Genomic DNA, 16,177 nt, shown 5'->3' on the forward strand with positions numbered 1-16,177 from the left:
AACATTAATCATAATTAATGTCAATTATGATTAAGTGAAGTTTAATTAAAAACTTTAATCAAAAGATTAAAGTTAATCAACTGTTAACAGTTAACAGAGGAGAGAGGGGAGAGGAGGAAGGAGTGTTGGATGGAGAAGGAGGGGAGAGAGAGAAGAGGGAGAATTACCTCTCCCTCAATTCCATCAGGCGCAACGCGAAAGGGGGGGGGCTGCGCTACAGCCTGCCGGGCGAAAAACGCTCCCCCTCCTAAAAAAATCAAAACCAAGAAAAGCTTAAAGCTTTTTTTATTTTTTTATTTTTTTAAAAAAATAAGTTTTTTATTATTTAAAAAAAGCTTTTGAAATCTTTTTCAAAAAAGCTTGGAAAAAAGCCAGAAAATGTGAAATTTGAGATAAAAATTCTCTGAAAAATTTTCTAAAAATTTCTTCTTGAAACTTTTTGGGAAATTGGAATTCGACTTGGGAGTCCGTTGAGATTATTCAGCGCAGTTCTCCTTCTTTTCATTGCAAGAGTGCAATGTTTTTAGAGAGGGGAAGTATGTTATATGTACATTATGTGTGCTATGTTATATGCACATTATGTGTGCATATACTAGGAGGCTAACCCACATTAGTCTTGTGAGCATGGGAGCATGGGAACAAGCTCTAGTGGAGCATGGGTTAGGACTAACCTTAAGGGTTAAGGTTAGGGTCAGGCATCCAAGGGTCACACATGGGGAATGGAAAGTCAAGAGTCGCTTGAGGGCCCTCCTATATAATAGGGGCATGGGGCACACTCGTCGAGGGGGCTTGGAGGCTTGGAGGCTTATGCTATGGTCTCTTGTGTATAGGTCCATATCTACTCACCTACCATTTCACACTATAGCTACATGCTATTGGATTGTGTTATACCTCTTGATGGTATGGGACATCAAGGTAGAGGTATGATGTATTTCATTTATGATTCATGTGTGCATCCCTTGGGTTCGGGGGTGGTTGGGTGGTTGAGTTTATGCCTGATTTATGCATGTTTATGCATAACAATTATTTAGAGAGATCTTAGGGTTTTAACAGCCTACTCCTTGAGCGTGCCTCGGAGTTGGGTCAGTTTTGCCACCAGTAACTCCTCGGCCCCTCCTTAAACCCTTTCTCTATTTTTGTCTACACTAACCGTCTCCCTACTTCAATACAATATAAACCTGTCTGAGGACTAACCCTCATTAAGCAAAATACTGAACGCGATGCTGACCCCATAATTATAATGGGAGTTTTACGAGGGGACATAGTCTTATCTAATCCACAAGATATCTTCTTTTACCCATTACTTCCTATTGTGTTAAACCTTCGTAGTTGTTGGTGTCGGGTACTCCAAAACTCTAAAATTCTGGACAACAATGTCAAAAAATTAGACCTGTTTGTTCCAGATGACATTCCCGAGACACCGGCCAACCGAGGTGGTAGCACATAGTATCAGTGGATTATAAGCCATGGGTGGCTTGAAGTTTACAATACTCACCAACATCTTAACTTATGTGAGTCTACCTTATATCATCCATTTGGAATTCTAAAACTATACTCTAATATCTATAGCCACTTAGAATCCATGTTAACCAATGTACTCTACAATTTTTATGCCACCCATATTGAATATCCTACCATAAATCCTAAGGATATCCCTGACCTACAAGAGTTTATGAAATCTCACAAGCCTAGCTACCCACCCCCTAGCACAAGTCATGGTTAGGAAGAAGCCTCATCCTCATCTTCAATTTCCACTTACCCTGTATATTCTAATGTCGCTAGTAAACTCCTTAATCCCTATCCTAATGCCCCACCTACTAACACATCTCAGGCCGCCTACATATTCTCTACTTTTACTCCTCAACAGATAAATTTTTCCACTAACCCTCTCGCTCCCGAGGAGATACTAGCCCCTCACCCATCTCCCCAACGGCAACCTCAGGGAGGTATGCTGTCCTATTCCCCAAGAAAATATTAAAGCTTTCACTGATGATACAATTTTGGAATCATTGTCTAGTGCAGAATATGAGGGCTTCATTCGCGCTGGTAATCCTCTATTAATGCCCAAGTTGATGCTCAAAGTGCTAATGTAAGTAACACCCTTTGAACCAACTCAAAGGATTCTTCCAGAAGCCTAATCCAAGGTCACACCAACAAAAAAACATTATGTGCCATACCCTCTACGAGCACCTCGCCCGGATTTAGAGAAGAATTACTTCCCTTGGTTGGAGAAGGCACATTATGGGCTAATGTGGCAGGACACACAAAATTGGCCAATCCCCAATTGGCTGACCTACTGGAAAGGAGGATTGTCACTTTCATGATTAGCTATTGCTTTCATAAGTGGAGAAAGGCTCACGCCATACACACAAGAGACGGCTATGCCACAATTGTCACAGATGACGCACAACCCAAACTAGAGGATTTTGGAATACAGCCAGACTGGTGGAAAAAGTACTCATTAGGACTTGTTTGGGGTCTTCTTGGGCCCTTTAATTTGCCCCAAGCCTAATGACAGTCATTAAGGAATGGTGCAATGGGAGAAGGCCATGTGGAGAAAAATGTTGGGTTTCCCTGCCCCTAATATGTAGGGGTCAAACTTGAATCATACGTTTTTTTTTTTAAGAAATTGGGCTGAAAATGCAAAATCTTTCAATAAAATCAGATTTCCCACCTTTTTTTAATAAAGACAGCTCAAATTGGCATAAATGACCCCACCTCAAAAAGTGGGCTAGGGCCAGAAACGCCCCCCCATCATTATCCCTCATTTAAAGCTACTTTTCCCTCTCCCCACTCCCTCTTCCTCTCTCTAAAACTAGCAATTCGGTTTTGAGTCTCTCTCTAACTAAAAGAATCTTTTTTGGCCTCCTCCCTCCCCATTCTGCCTTCCCCTTCCCTCCTAAAGTTAGATCTATCTTTCTGTGCCTTCTTGGCTATGGAAAGCTTGGAAAACAGTCCACTTTTTCCCCCATCAAGTCCATCCTCTCTTGCTTGCACACATTCTTCACTCTCCTCTTGCTAGCTTATACACATTCTTGACTCCTCTTGCCAGCTTATATGCTCTGCTAGCATTAGGTTGCAGAGATCTTCTTGGCTATGGAAAGCTTGGAAAACAGTCCTTTTTTCCCCATCAAGTCCATCCTCTCTTGCTTGCACACATTCTTCACTCTCCTCTTGCTAGCTTATACACATTCTTGACTCCTCTTGCCAGCTTATATGCTCTGCTAGCATTAGGTTGCAGAGATCTTCTCACACACCTACAACTTCATAGCATTTAGCTTAGTCGGTTAGCCAAGCACAATGAGTCGCCGACCTCGTTCAAGGGTGGAGTCCTTTAGCAGCAGCAACGAACAAGATGACACTGGCTTGTGGGTTACAAGCACCTTTGCAAAAGGAATGTGGGTGACGATGCGTCCAAGCACAAGGGGAGCCCACAAAGTCTCTCGCAGATACATAGGGTTAAAGTCACACCATTGGAAGGGTCGCATAGTGGATCTCAAGCAGGGGGCTGACGGAAGCAAGCAAGTGATGATCCAACACGTCTACAAGGCATCGCAACTCCGTGTTGACAATGCCAATCACAAACGCTTTCCTGCAAATTGTAAGTTTTATTTGTGCTTCTTGTTTTATGGGCTGCACTGAGACATGCTAATATCATTTCATGTTACGGAAGCTTGATTTTTTCAAGTGTGTTCTTGTAATGTTCTGTGCAGACATCTTTCCGTCGACATTTGTGGAATGGGAGCCTTTAGAGGCCCTTTCTGGAACCTTTGAGGTGCACCACTTTGAAATTGGCAAGCTACTATATACTGGTTGTTCAACATCAGAGCTTTTAGAGCGCTCAGTTTTCTTCTTTCATGCAGAGTATATTATACCCACGTCAAGAGATGGTTCTGGGACTCTACGGAGGCTCCCTACACCAAGTCTCACGGACCATGATTTGCCAAAGCCCGACAATACTTTGGTTGCACTAACCAGACATCGGATTGAGATTGATGTGTGCAATGCAATGAAGTGCACCTATGGGTCACATCGTGCGACTCTCACGTTCTTCATGCCTTTACATTTGTTTGTGTTTTTGTTCAAGGAGGCTGATGTTCACCGGACTCCTACAATGTGGATTGCAAAGGGAGGCACAGTAATGAGTGCCTTTTTGCCACCTTCGTGGGATTTGAAGGTTATTCAACATCAGGGTGACAAGATAAAGTGCATGGTGGTGTCGGAGAAGATGGTCGTTCGGTACCAGCTTGGAAAGCAACAACTCTCTATTATCTTTCCTTACAGACGTTGGAAGCTGACTGGAGGCGAATGGCAAGCACTCGATTCGGACATCAACGATGCAGAACAACTTGATGTACATGTTAGCACGCAAGATGATGTGTGGGATATCGTAGTAAATGTTGATTAGAATATGGCGAACCTAAGGGAGTACTTAGGCCTTAAAGGTGACTTTTCATTTGTGATTGATAACACACCTCTACGTAAGAGGAAAGAGGCATCTTACTTTTGTAAAAGCATTCCCTTCCCCAGATGTATCCATATCAAGCAAGCTATGTAACAGATTTTGAGAGATTAATTCAAAACAATTTTGGCTACTCGCAATTTGCGTTCAATTTTGTGCACTTTTAAGTTTTGTCGCGTGTTTTTATTTTTTTGGAGGTTTTAAGTGAGTTTTTAAACATAAAAAAAGTTTTAAAGACCTCTTTATAAGTCACTTTTGGCCACTTTGAGTTCATCTCCTCACTCTCGGCATCTTTGCGGTCCCCTCGCCTTCTTCGCTACTCAAGCATGGCCACCCCCGCCCAAGCTCTCCTATCTCAATTGCACAAGCTTGACCTCGGTCACTTGATCGAGAAGCTTGCACCCATCTTTCAGACATCTATTGACATGGAAGGCACCGCCGAACTCCATAATGACGTGTTTGGGGCGTTCACTAGCTACATGGACACATACATGGCTGAATATTGTGTCAACTTTGAAGACGAGGAGGGAACTTGGGTGCCTGTGGATCTTATCAAGCATACCTACAAAGCGGACAAAAATTTCAGGTTCAGGCTTGCAAGATTCCTCAAAGGCCTTAGTAGCGCATATCTAAGGGAGGAGGAAGAAGATAACCTGGTAGGTCTTGGAATGGGCAACATTGGCACAAGTTTTTTGAGGTGGGACATGACTCTTGCCCTCCTGATCTTAGAGGGAACAGAGAAAAGCAAGGGAAAGAGGAAGGCCACTCCTCCAAAGAAAGCCACACCTTATCTCTTGATTAAGGAAGCTAACCCAAAGGAGGAGATTGTCACCCCAGTGCAAGAAGCATCTCTTGCACTTGTGACTCTGGCGGAAGAGCCGCAAGCTGAGGCTGTGAAACGGGACATCGAAGGGGACGATGTCATGGATGAAGTTCCAGAGCTCGAAGTGCGAACTCTACACCCCATCATAGTAGAAGGTGTAGAGTTCTTATTTTTGGATGACATCGCCCATGTCCTTGGGCTGCACCAAGATGAAACTCTCTCAGTCATTGCTATGTACGCGGGCATGCGAGACACACAACAGCCGTCCAAAGATGATGACATCCACATTGACTTCAGTTCCGCAGATGTCACAAAGGTGCTTGCTCTCCCGGAAAATCATGCCTCAATAGAGTCCCTTGTGGCAGAGACTCTTGTACAAATATCCCAGTGCAAGGATTTCTACGAGAGTGTGCCAGAAACTAGCTTTGCCCCTCACAAGCCGCTTGCCATTTCGGATTCCGTCAGCCTCGGGAGCATCAATATTAGTGATGCAGACCTTGCGGATCATGATGATGCCACTGAGGTAGTACACCCAATTTCTTCCCTTCTTAATTTGTAATTTTTTGAAGTCAACTCATTCTTCTATCTACTTTGTAGACCGCAAGAGAAATGGACTGGTTCGCAAGCCGAAAGGGTGGAGCACGAAAGGAGGTGGAGGGGAAAGATGCTGCGCTATGGCACTACATCCCGAGCTTCAATGCCGAGATGCTTCGCGTAATTCACAACGACTTTTCAAATGATGCGCAAGCTGAATTTTTGAAGTGCAGAGCCCTAAGCGCCATCCTGTCTGAAGCCCCTATAGCCCAAAATGCCCATAAATGTATTCTTGTAAATAGGGAAGCAGCTATCTATAGCTTTGGTGATAAAGGTGCAGGATCTTTCCTAGGATTTTGTGGCCTTAGCCTTGGACAAGGCATCACTGATGCCAAAGAGATAGCCGAACTCATTGGTGACAAACCATCAGTAAAGACTCTCACCCACGAGGCTTTCACCAAGCTCATCAAGCAAGTTGGCTAGATCCAATGTACTCATTTGCCTTCTGTGAAAATCAAACAATTAATGACATCAAGATGTTTTTCGAGCTGATTTTAAGTTTTATCTTCTTGATGTGTTTATATGTTGTTGTCGTATCCTGTCATGATGTTTCAATCAATTTTTGTGAACGCTCGTCTGTGAAAATCAAACAATTAATGACATCAAGATGTTTTTCGAGCTGATTTTAAGTTTTATCTTCTTGATGTGTTTATATGTTGTTGTCGTGTCCTGTTATGATGTTTCAATCAATTTTTGTGAACGCTCGTCTGCCACCGCCCGTCCGACTTTGGCTCGACTCGACGGGCCGATTTCTCCCGCGTATGGCCCCAGAAGGGTATATCAGCTGTGCGGGGTGCGCCGGGGCCGAGGGGGGGGGGCCGGTGCCGAGGGGGGGGGGCCGGTGGTCGCTCCGTGGAGCCTGTGTGCCACGGAGCAACTTTTGGCTGTTTGACCAGGAGTACGGAAAAGATTCTATTCGAGGCAAATGGAATTAGAAAACCCTATCAGTGACTATTTTCTTAGCTCCTTCACAAATTAGGATTAACCCTTCTCTCTCTTGATTCGATAAACAAGGGGCTAATGAGTAGTCGTTCGAGCCGTATGAGGTAGGAAACTCTCAAGTTCGGTTCTAAGGGAGGAGATCGTGAAAGAATCTATCCATCCTGACCGAGGGGAACAGGCCATTCAACAAGGAGATTCGGAGGTTTCAGAAGCTTGGTTCGATCAAGCTGCTGAGTATTGGAAACAAGCAATAGCACTTTCCCCCAGTAATTACATTGAAGCACAAACCAGGTCAAACAGCCAAAAGTTGCTCCGTGGCACACAGGCTCCACGGAGCGACCACCGGCCCCCCCCCTCGGCCCCGGCGCACCCCGCACAGCTGATATACCCTTCTGGGGCCATACGCAGGAGAAATCGGCCCGTCGAGTCGAGCCAAAGTCGGACGGGCGGTGGCAGACGAGCGTTCACATGAGGTCGAATGTACATAGCGACAACAATTACATGCAAAAGACTACAATTACCTTGACAAGACAACAATCACTTGCAATAGAAAATAACTTTTTTGAAAATAGACATGGTTTTTCATTAATCAAATTGAGATTACAAAACACGGTTTGTTGCATTACAAGGCTTCCCCTATCTAGTGAAAGAGAGCTTCCTCTCCACGGATACGCCTAGCTAGATGAAGATCAGATGGCTTCAAAGTGACACGTTTTGCATGCACCATGCACAAAACCGTGTCTTGGAAAAGCGAAACCAAAATATCCTCAGCACCTTGTTGCAGAGCGCCTAGTGCCGCCGCTTGCACACGATTGACATCCTGGCGCTGGTCGTGGATAATCTCTTTGACGAGACGCCCAAAAGGTGCCTTTGGAATAATTGCTGTGCAGGTCTTTTGATATTTGCGAATTTCTCTAAGGGCAACTGTCCCTGGTCTCCACCTTTGCTTCTTCTGCGTTGTTGGGGGCGGTGGTGCTTGCGCGTGGCGAGTCCAAGCTGGCGTGTCATTTTTAAACTTCTGTCGCTGCTCTTGGAAGTTATCGGAAGGGGGTTTTGTGCGTTTAGGAATGGTTTTCCCCTTCTTAGCCTTTGCAGGTGTTGGAGTTTTCTTTGCCTTTGCAGATGGAGTCTTCGGAGCTGCTCGCTGCTCTGCCTCCTTCCTTACTCGCTCCTCTTCATCTTTCCTGTCTTTTTCCTCACGAAGCCTCCGTGTGTTTGCTGCCCTGGCTTCTCGTTCAAGCTTCTGTCTCTTATTTTCTACTTCCTCAGCTGAGAGTTTTCTCTTTCCTTTACCAAGTGCACGAGCCAAGACTCTGTCTAGCATTGCATTGACAATCCTATTGCTCGGCAGGTGCTCCCTTTCTACTGTGTCTTCATTTCTCCTCTTTGTATATTCTGCTCGAAGACTTTGTATAGCCGCTTCCAAAATTGTGTCATCTTCGTATCCGGCCATTCGCAGGTCAGCAACAAATCCATGAGCTTTTCTGTTAAGCCAATCCTCCTCCGCAGCAAAGAATGCTAATCTTCTCTTGTTGCTTGCGGCGGCCTGAGCTTCTTCTACAGCCTTCTTATCTGCCTCCGCCTTCCTAACTGCCTCGTCTTCTTCCTCCTTCTTGGCAGCCTCATCCTCCTGTGCTTTCTTTGCTGCCTCGTCCTCTTGAGTTCTGACCGTCTCTTCGGCTTCTTTTCTTGCTCTCTCAGCTGCCTCCATGTCCTCTGCTTCTTTGTGTAATCTCTTCGCTTCTTGGCATTCTTGGGCTTCTTGGGCCTCTCGCTCAAGCCTCACACGCTCAGCTTCCAGATCCACTTGGGCTTGTGGGTAAATGTTTGGGATTGCAGTTCTATGTGCCACCAGTAAGGGCCCAAGGTCTTTGAAAATGTCATCCTGCGTATTGGAGGGAGGATCATTTGGGGGCTCCATGTGCGTGAGATATTAGTGCACGAGCGAGAGAGAGAGAGAGAGAGAGAGTGCGCGAGAGAGAGTGAAGGGGAGAGGAAGAGAGAGAGCTCACAAGTCAAGACTTTTAAAAATGACTATAAAACTCATTGATATTTATAGGGGGCCAAAATTACAAAAAAGTCAATTTACAAAATGAACGCGCCAAAAAGTGGCGAACAAGAATTATTGGGTGGGTAACCACACACGGCCATTTCTTAGTCGACCACTGTGCCATTGCCTCGCTCTTTCACGTGCCATTGACGCATTGCACCCTTCTCTTTCGCCTTGCACCTAACACCTTCATGATTTTGCGCCTCAAAGACAAATTTCTGGCGTGCTTTTGGGCCTTTCTCCCAGTAAGTGCACGGTAAAACCAATTGAACATTTCCTGAAATGCATTGCTGCGAACCTTGCCACCACCATGACCCGTGTTCTTAAAATAGGCCGCCTTGGCTTGGTAATGTGATCGTTCCATTCCTTGGTTGCTCCAGAGTGCAAGAGACCCATATTCATCTAGAAAGAAGGAACTGTGCGCATAGAGAATATGCATGTAGTGTGTTATATGAGTTTCCCCCCAAGCATCGATCATTTCTTCTGTGAATCTGTCAATCGAAGTCTTGAATGTAGCTATCTCTGCTTCATCAAGATACGCGCGCTCAAGAAGCCTCATCATCTCATCACAAGCTTCCCACACATGTGCACGCTTCAATCCTAGTGTCGCCTCATTACCTCGATAGGTTGTTACATCACAAATCTGCTTCCACAATTCAAAATGTGTATGGCTTTGAGCCTCACCATAGTTTGAGAGCAGGTGTCTTGCTTTTGCACCACCCATACATATCTTATTAGGGTTATCTTGGGTACTTGATGGGTTTTTGCGATCCTTAGAGAGGGTGACAGCACCTGCGTGAAGCCCCACGGATGATAAAACAACTTTAAGCTCTTGGATGCCCTGTTCTCGCCGTGACTCTGGCTCCATGTTCCAAGCATAATTGATGTGGAGCATCAACAATTTGTCCAGAATTCTAAGTCTTGCGTGCAAGGTACACACATGTACTCGCGACAGTGGAATTGAAAGAATAGGGTTCCAAGTAGCATCCTCCTCTGCGCGAGATGGTGCCTTGCTTTGATTGCAGCTCATAATTCCATTGAGCCAGATGTGCATACCCTTCCCTTTTTGTAATTGATTTGAGCCCTTTGCACTTGCCTGCTTACGACCTTTCACCTTGGTTGCTTGTTTGGCCTTCCCCACTGCGACACTTGGCATCCTTGGATGACAACAAAAGATGCATGGAAACAAAGTGTTAGCACCGCTTTTGGTTCCCAACATGCATTTGAGGGTCTTGAGATCACCACCAAGGTGCCACTCTATTTCAAAGTGACCAGTGCCAGGCACATGCAAGACTTCACCATTTGATTACCTGTGTATCACTCCTTGAATACCTGTACGGGTGAAGTACCACCTCAGACTGTCATGGTCCTCGTGCGGAAGGGTCCATGCCGCCTGCCACCATATGTTCTTCTCAGACTGCACTCCAAAGTAATCTTGCTTGCGTCGCTTTGTGTGCAAGTTATTCTCCGCATCACCTGTTTCATCTTCGCCGTCTAAGCTCTTTTGCTTCAATGCCCTGCTCATGAGTGTCAGACTTGTACGTTCCACCCTTTGGCCCTTTACAACCTGACATTCATCCAATTTGAGGACAAATATAGCCTTTCCATCCGTCTCCTCTAATGTCATATCATAAAACTGAATCATAGCTCGTTGAAGCGCCTCCACCTCGACGTAAACATTGTTAAACTTGTTGTAAGCAAAATCTTTTGAATTTGACATTGGCATGCTACCATCCACCCATCTGTAGCCGCCTAGCAAGTCGGCAATATTGTTGTTTGCTGACTTCCTTGCCATAACTATACTGTATGGTGTTGGAAGTATAGATCGTGTCATTCCTTTGCCTCGTAGACATGCTGTGATGCAAGTATACAAAGCCCTGTATCCCTTATCACTGATACCTGCTGTGTCGCACACAGTGAGCATGTCAATGGGACTGACAATCTGCTCGAATTCCTTGAGAAAATACTTTTGAATCCTGTCACGCAACGTACCATTTACTAGATTGGTTATCATATTGATTACTTTCTGCTCTGGAATAATGTGCTCAAGGATAGACTCCTCAGTATTGGAACAACCTAATATTGCTTTAGCACATTCCCTGGACATCACATAGTTCAGAGTCAATGACATAACTATATGAAAAAGGAATGTAATGCTAGTTTTGAAGCTGTGATTACCTTGTTTGACGCACACGTCGCTTGCGAGCCCCCCCATCTTTGGAAAGAAGACTCAGAGGCTTGCGCTTTCGCTGCCTTGCATTATATCCCACGGGGAGGTGAGTGAAATGATCGACACGTCGGCGAAGGTTCCGAGTTGAGTCTCGAAGACGGAGATAGTTCTCTATAGCTCGATCCCTCCTTTCCACACCTTTATCAAGCTTCATCTTCTGCTCTGCATCCTCCTTCTCTAGATCCTTGACTCGAGCCAGCATATGTTCCTTTGTGGCCATGAAAGTTGACGCACATTCTTCCTTTTCTGCCTTGCATAATTTTAGAAGCTTCCTGAGGTGATTTTGATTTGAGAGTTCCTGCAAGTACAAAGAATAGAGCCTCTGACAGTACCCTAAGAAACCATTATAACCATCACCCAAGAAGCGTACGACCTGCGTGATATTACGAAAAGGGGGAGGTGCACCAGTCTGTGGATCAAGGGGATAAATGCTTCCATCAGTCCAAAGATCAATGGCTTTTGCACCTTGAAGTCGTAGCACCTCAGCAGGAATACATCCCTTTGTTCGATTACTTCGCATTGTGGCATACTCCTCGTCTAAGTCCACGTGCAAGCGAAACTTTGATTGCTTGTTGGTGATGTCCCGTAGAGCCATTGTACCTAACAAATGGAGATGGAGATGTAGATGGATACAGAGATGGAAATGTGGATGGTGATGGAGATGGAGATGTAGATGGATACAGAGATGGAAATGTGGATGGTGATGGAGATGATGGAGATGGAGGATGGAGGTGGAGGATGGAAATGTGGATGGTGATGGAGGAGATGAAGATGGAGATGGTGATGGAGATGGAGGTGGAGGAGATGCAGATGGATATAGAGAAATGGAGGCCTTGAGGAGATAGATATGGAGAGCTTGTTAGTGATGGAGATGGAGAGCTTCAGCTTGCAAGGATGTGTAGATCTGTACCTTCACAAGAGGGGATGGTGAGCTCTTCCATGAGAGCTGGTGGAGAGGATGATAGATATGGAGAGCTTGCTAGTGATGGAGATGGAGAGCTTCAGCTTGCAAGGATGTGTAGATCTGTACCTTCACAAGAGGGGATGGTGAGATCTTCCATGAGAGCTGGTGGAGAGGATGATGGAGTAGGAGGTCCAGATCTGCAGGCCATGGCTCCTAGAGAGAGAAAAAGAAGCCCTTACCCAAGTAAAACACCCTAAATGCGTTTTAGAGAGAGAGTGTAGAGAGAGAGTGAGATCTGCAGCACCTCCAAAAAGGGAGGGAACAAAGTGACGAAAATTTTCAAACATTCTTTGTGAAAGGTACTTCACTACAAGACAAAAAGGCAGTTAGGTCCATATTCCTTCCCAAGGACAGAAGATCTAATGATTAGACTACCTTTAGGCCTATTTTCTTTTTTGTAGAAAAGGAAAAATGCATTTTCAGGCCTAGGCCACTAGCTTGGTCAAAGCTTGATTAGCATTTTAAGCATTTCACTAAGTGTCCAAATAAAAGGGCCCAAGAAAACCCCAAACAAGTCCTAATGTAGCGGGTTGACCCATTGTACATGCCCCTTAAGAGAATATGGACTCCACTAGAGTTTCATGAGGCCAAGTGGTATGACTCCCATGTCTGTTACAATTTTCTGGTCTTCATGCCAGCAACCTTTCCAGACATATGGGAGCAAAGGAAACAAATGCTTACTTGGATACAAGCATGGCGACGTCTCCCGGACCCAATAATCATGGCAAGTGTTTGATTTTTAAAATTGCTACTGGTCTTGATTGATCAACCCAAAGAGCCCTATGATGACTGTGAAGCTGAGCAATTGAAATTCGACATGAATTAAGGCCCATCTGATCGGGACATGATGCTGTAATACCATCGTCTAAGGTGTCTTCCAGCCTTACATGCATGTCACGTTCGAAGACATGGTGGACACAGGATTCTGGCACTCCCACTCAGCCTTGAGACGCACCCTCAGGAAGCTTCAGTTACAAAGAAATTTCTACTGACATGAGTTTGGTGACCAGGTCTTTAGACCTCGGTAACAAGTTCTGAGGACAAAACCCACATTAGGTGTAGGAGAGACGTTAATCCCATTTTGGATAAACAAGCATGCTCCTCCAATTGAGAACATTAATAAGTGTCATGAAATGGCACTATAAAAGTTGTACATTATGAGATATTGGCCATCCAAGGCCTAGTTAAGTAAGTTTTGGGTGTCCAAGTGTGAATAAGGACCAAATGTATATAAGGCATTTTCTCAAAAATAATGAAAAGACACAATCCCCCTTTGTGCTATAGACAGCTCTTCTTTGTGTCTTGAGAGAGATTGAGAGAGAGAGAGCATTCTAGCATTATGCCTCTTCTATGCTTGTGTCAGGAGTGAGAGAGAGTGATTGCCTTATGCGACGGTGAGAGCAACTCTACAATGACAGCATGGATGTGGAGCTTAACAAGTGAGCTTGAAGGCCTCAAGGGACTCAAGTTCGAAGCATTGGTAAGTGCCCTACGATGGTTATGATCTATTAGTCATCTTTTAGGTGAATGCATTGAGTTTCCTCTTGGAGGTGTGGTAGCCCATAACACTCATTCTTCATCGAATCTTGCTAGCTTGTGTTCTTGTAGCTCTTATGGCAAAATGGTGTGACACTAATAAGTTTATCAAATCTTCTTTATTTAATCAATGTCTATTAAAAATTCATTATTTTTAGAAAAACCACTTTAGTATGAGGAAGAGTACTATCATGTCTTTCCTCTATTACCTCACACTAAATCTCTTGATACTCTTTTGTCTACTTGTCTTGACCATAGGCAAGTCCTTTATTTCCTTTTTTAATATCCCAATAGAAGCACTCCAAGCTAATCCACCTCTTGTTATCTAAAAACGTTTTTTTCCCTAATAGTAATACTATTAAAAAACATATGAATTCATGATTTAAAAATACATTTACCAGTTTGTAATGTACATTTAGAAAATGAATCTTACCCTTTCACGCATGTTTTGTGCTTCTTCTTGCAGTAGTTGCACCTACATCGTCCAATATATAAACCATTGCAATTGAAGCTGTTAAAAAAAAATTTAGGGACACTTTTTCTCATGTATAAATCCCTATGTTGAAGTGCAAAAACCACTTGCCTTCCTGTATCTTATCTTGTTGAGTGCAATTTCAAGTCGAGTTTGAATCTTTTGAATCTCATTGAGATTCAAAGATATGAGATTCTCGCCCAACATGTAGCTGTGAAATTCTCAGAAAAATGACATATAATGTAACTTGCTTGAAACATGGTGACTTATAAATATACAAATGCTTTATAATTAAAACTTGGTTAAGTTATACAAAGGTGTTTTGGTACCTTTGTAGATTCTTGAGGTAGCATATTTGCTCCCTTAAAAGAACAACTTCACGTCTCCAATACTGTTTCAAAAAATAAATAAATTAATTAAGGCTCTAAATTTATTCAAGCTAATAAGATTATCTGATGATTTATGTGTTATGCATGTACTATTGTATAGAGAATATTTCTCAATAATGTCACCATAAAATAAATAATAAGAAGGTGGTTATCCCACATAAGGTACTGATAAATATTGTGTTGTGTGTTCTTTTCATTGAATGGTACTATATGGCCACCTAGTTATGAAATAAACATATATCCACCAATCTAGCATGCACATATAGAAATGAACATATATCCACCAATCAAGCATGAAATTAAGTAGCATATGTATGAACTCACTACAAAGTAGTGCTTCATTTGAATTATTAGCTAAATAAAATAGATATGTTCGTTTCATAAACAACGATATATATATATATATATATATATATATATATATATAGAGAGAGAGAGAGAGAGAGAGAGAGAGAGATCGTGTATATGCTTTTACGCACACCTGTCTATTTCACTCAATAGAACTTCAATAAAAGATTCTTTTAAAGAAATGAATATGCATTCAATATAAAAAATTATGATAACTCAAAACTATTTTTGAGCGAGCGAGCGAGCGAGAGAGAGAGAGAGAGAGAGAGAGAGAGAGAGAGAGAGAGAGAGAGAAGGGGGGGCAGAGATACCATGTATAAGCTTTTTACTAACAACTATCCATTTCACTTGAATAGAACTTCAATCAAAGAACCTTTTGAAACAAATAATATACATTCAATGTAAGAACGTATGATAATAAATTATATCTCAAAACCAATTTTGAACGAGAGAGAGAAACACACACACATATATATCAGTGTTCAGGGTGAATATTTTTTTTCTCAGATCTTAAAACTTGCAATTTTATAATTTACAAGTTTTTCTTCAATATTTACAATTTTTTTCACTAAAATGCTTAAAATTTTATCGATCTTTAAAATTTCAAAAATAAAATTCACAAGTGAGATCATGCATTTCGCAAGTGCGAACGTTTGCTGGTTTTTTGTGAACTTTGATATATATATATATAGAGAGAGAGAGAGAGCTGTAAATGCTTTTACTTACTCTTGAAACAAAGAGTATGCATTCATCAATGTAAGCACTTGTGATAATAAATGATATTTCAAAACCAATTTTGAGCTTGTGCTAACCATCCTTAAATTAGAAATTGCATTTTTCTTTAACATCTAATACTAATATGTGATCTAAAACAAGTTGATACTCAACAATATATAATACGAGGATTTTATAATCTACATTCAAACAATATAAGTTTGCAACATAAGTGTGTTGTGATGAGTGCTATAAACTTATATCATCATATACTATATGTTTCATAGAGTAAAGTGAAGATAAACAATAAATTACCGATTAGCTTTTATTGTAAATTATAATTAAGGAGGTTGGTTGAGATGTACCCTTTTTTTGGTAGGATAGGCAAAATGTTATTCCTTTGAGGGTAGTTTATCATACCTTATATAGCATGTAAGATATATGAGGATAGTTTACTAGAAGTAATTAGTGTGTCCTACCTAATAATAGTAAACATTTTAATAACTACCTAATCAGTAGTTTGTCCTACCTAATAATAGTAAGAATTTTAATATAAACCTAACTTACACATTATGAAATGATTTCATTATTTTATATAAGATTATTTCACAAATATTTCTTTGACCAATACAATGATCTTATACCTTAGACAT

At 42.5% G+C, this 16,177-nt stretch overlaps 1 protein-coding gene across 1 annotated transcript in view; it reads right to left on the reverse strand.

Annotated features, from left to right (window-relative positions):
* Positions 1–16,177, reverse strand: part of LOC147622922 (MADS-box transcription factor 23-like) — a 113,682-nt gene that overhangs the window by 35,236 nt on the left and 62,269 nt on the right. The window contains exons 3-5 of the mRNA XM_086822536.1: positions 14,403–14,464; positions 14,185–14,284; positions 14,035–14,076 (exon numbers count right to left, since the gene is read on the reverse strand). Coding sequence (XP_086678662.1) covers positions 14,035–14,076; positions 14,185–14,284; positions 14,403–14,464 — 204 coding nt within the window. The remainder of the gene's footprint in view (positions 1–14,034; positions 14,077–14,184; positions 14,285–14,402; positions 14,465–16,177) is intronic.

The sequence above is a fragment of the Cibotium barometz genome, chromosome 28 (assembly GCF_041138505.1).
Source record: "Cibotium barometz isolate CiBa-2024 chromosome 28, ASM4113850v1, whole genome shotgun sequence".
NCBI classification, from domain to species: domain Eukaryota; kingdom Viridiplantae; phylum Streptophyta; class Polypodiopsida; order Cyatheales; family Cibotiaceae; genus Cibotium; species Cibotium barometz.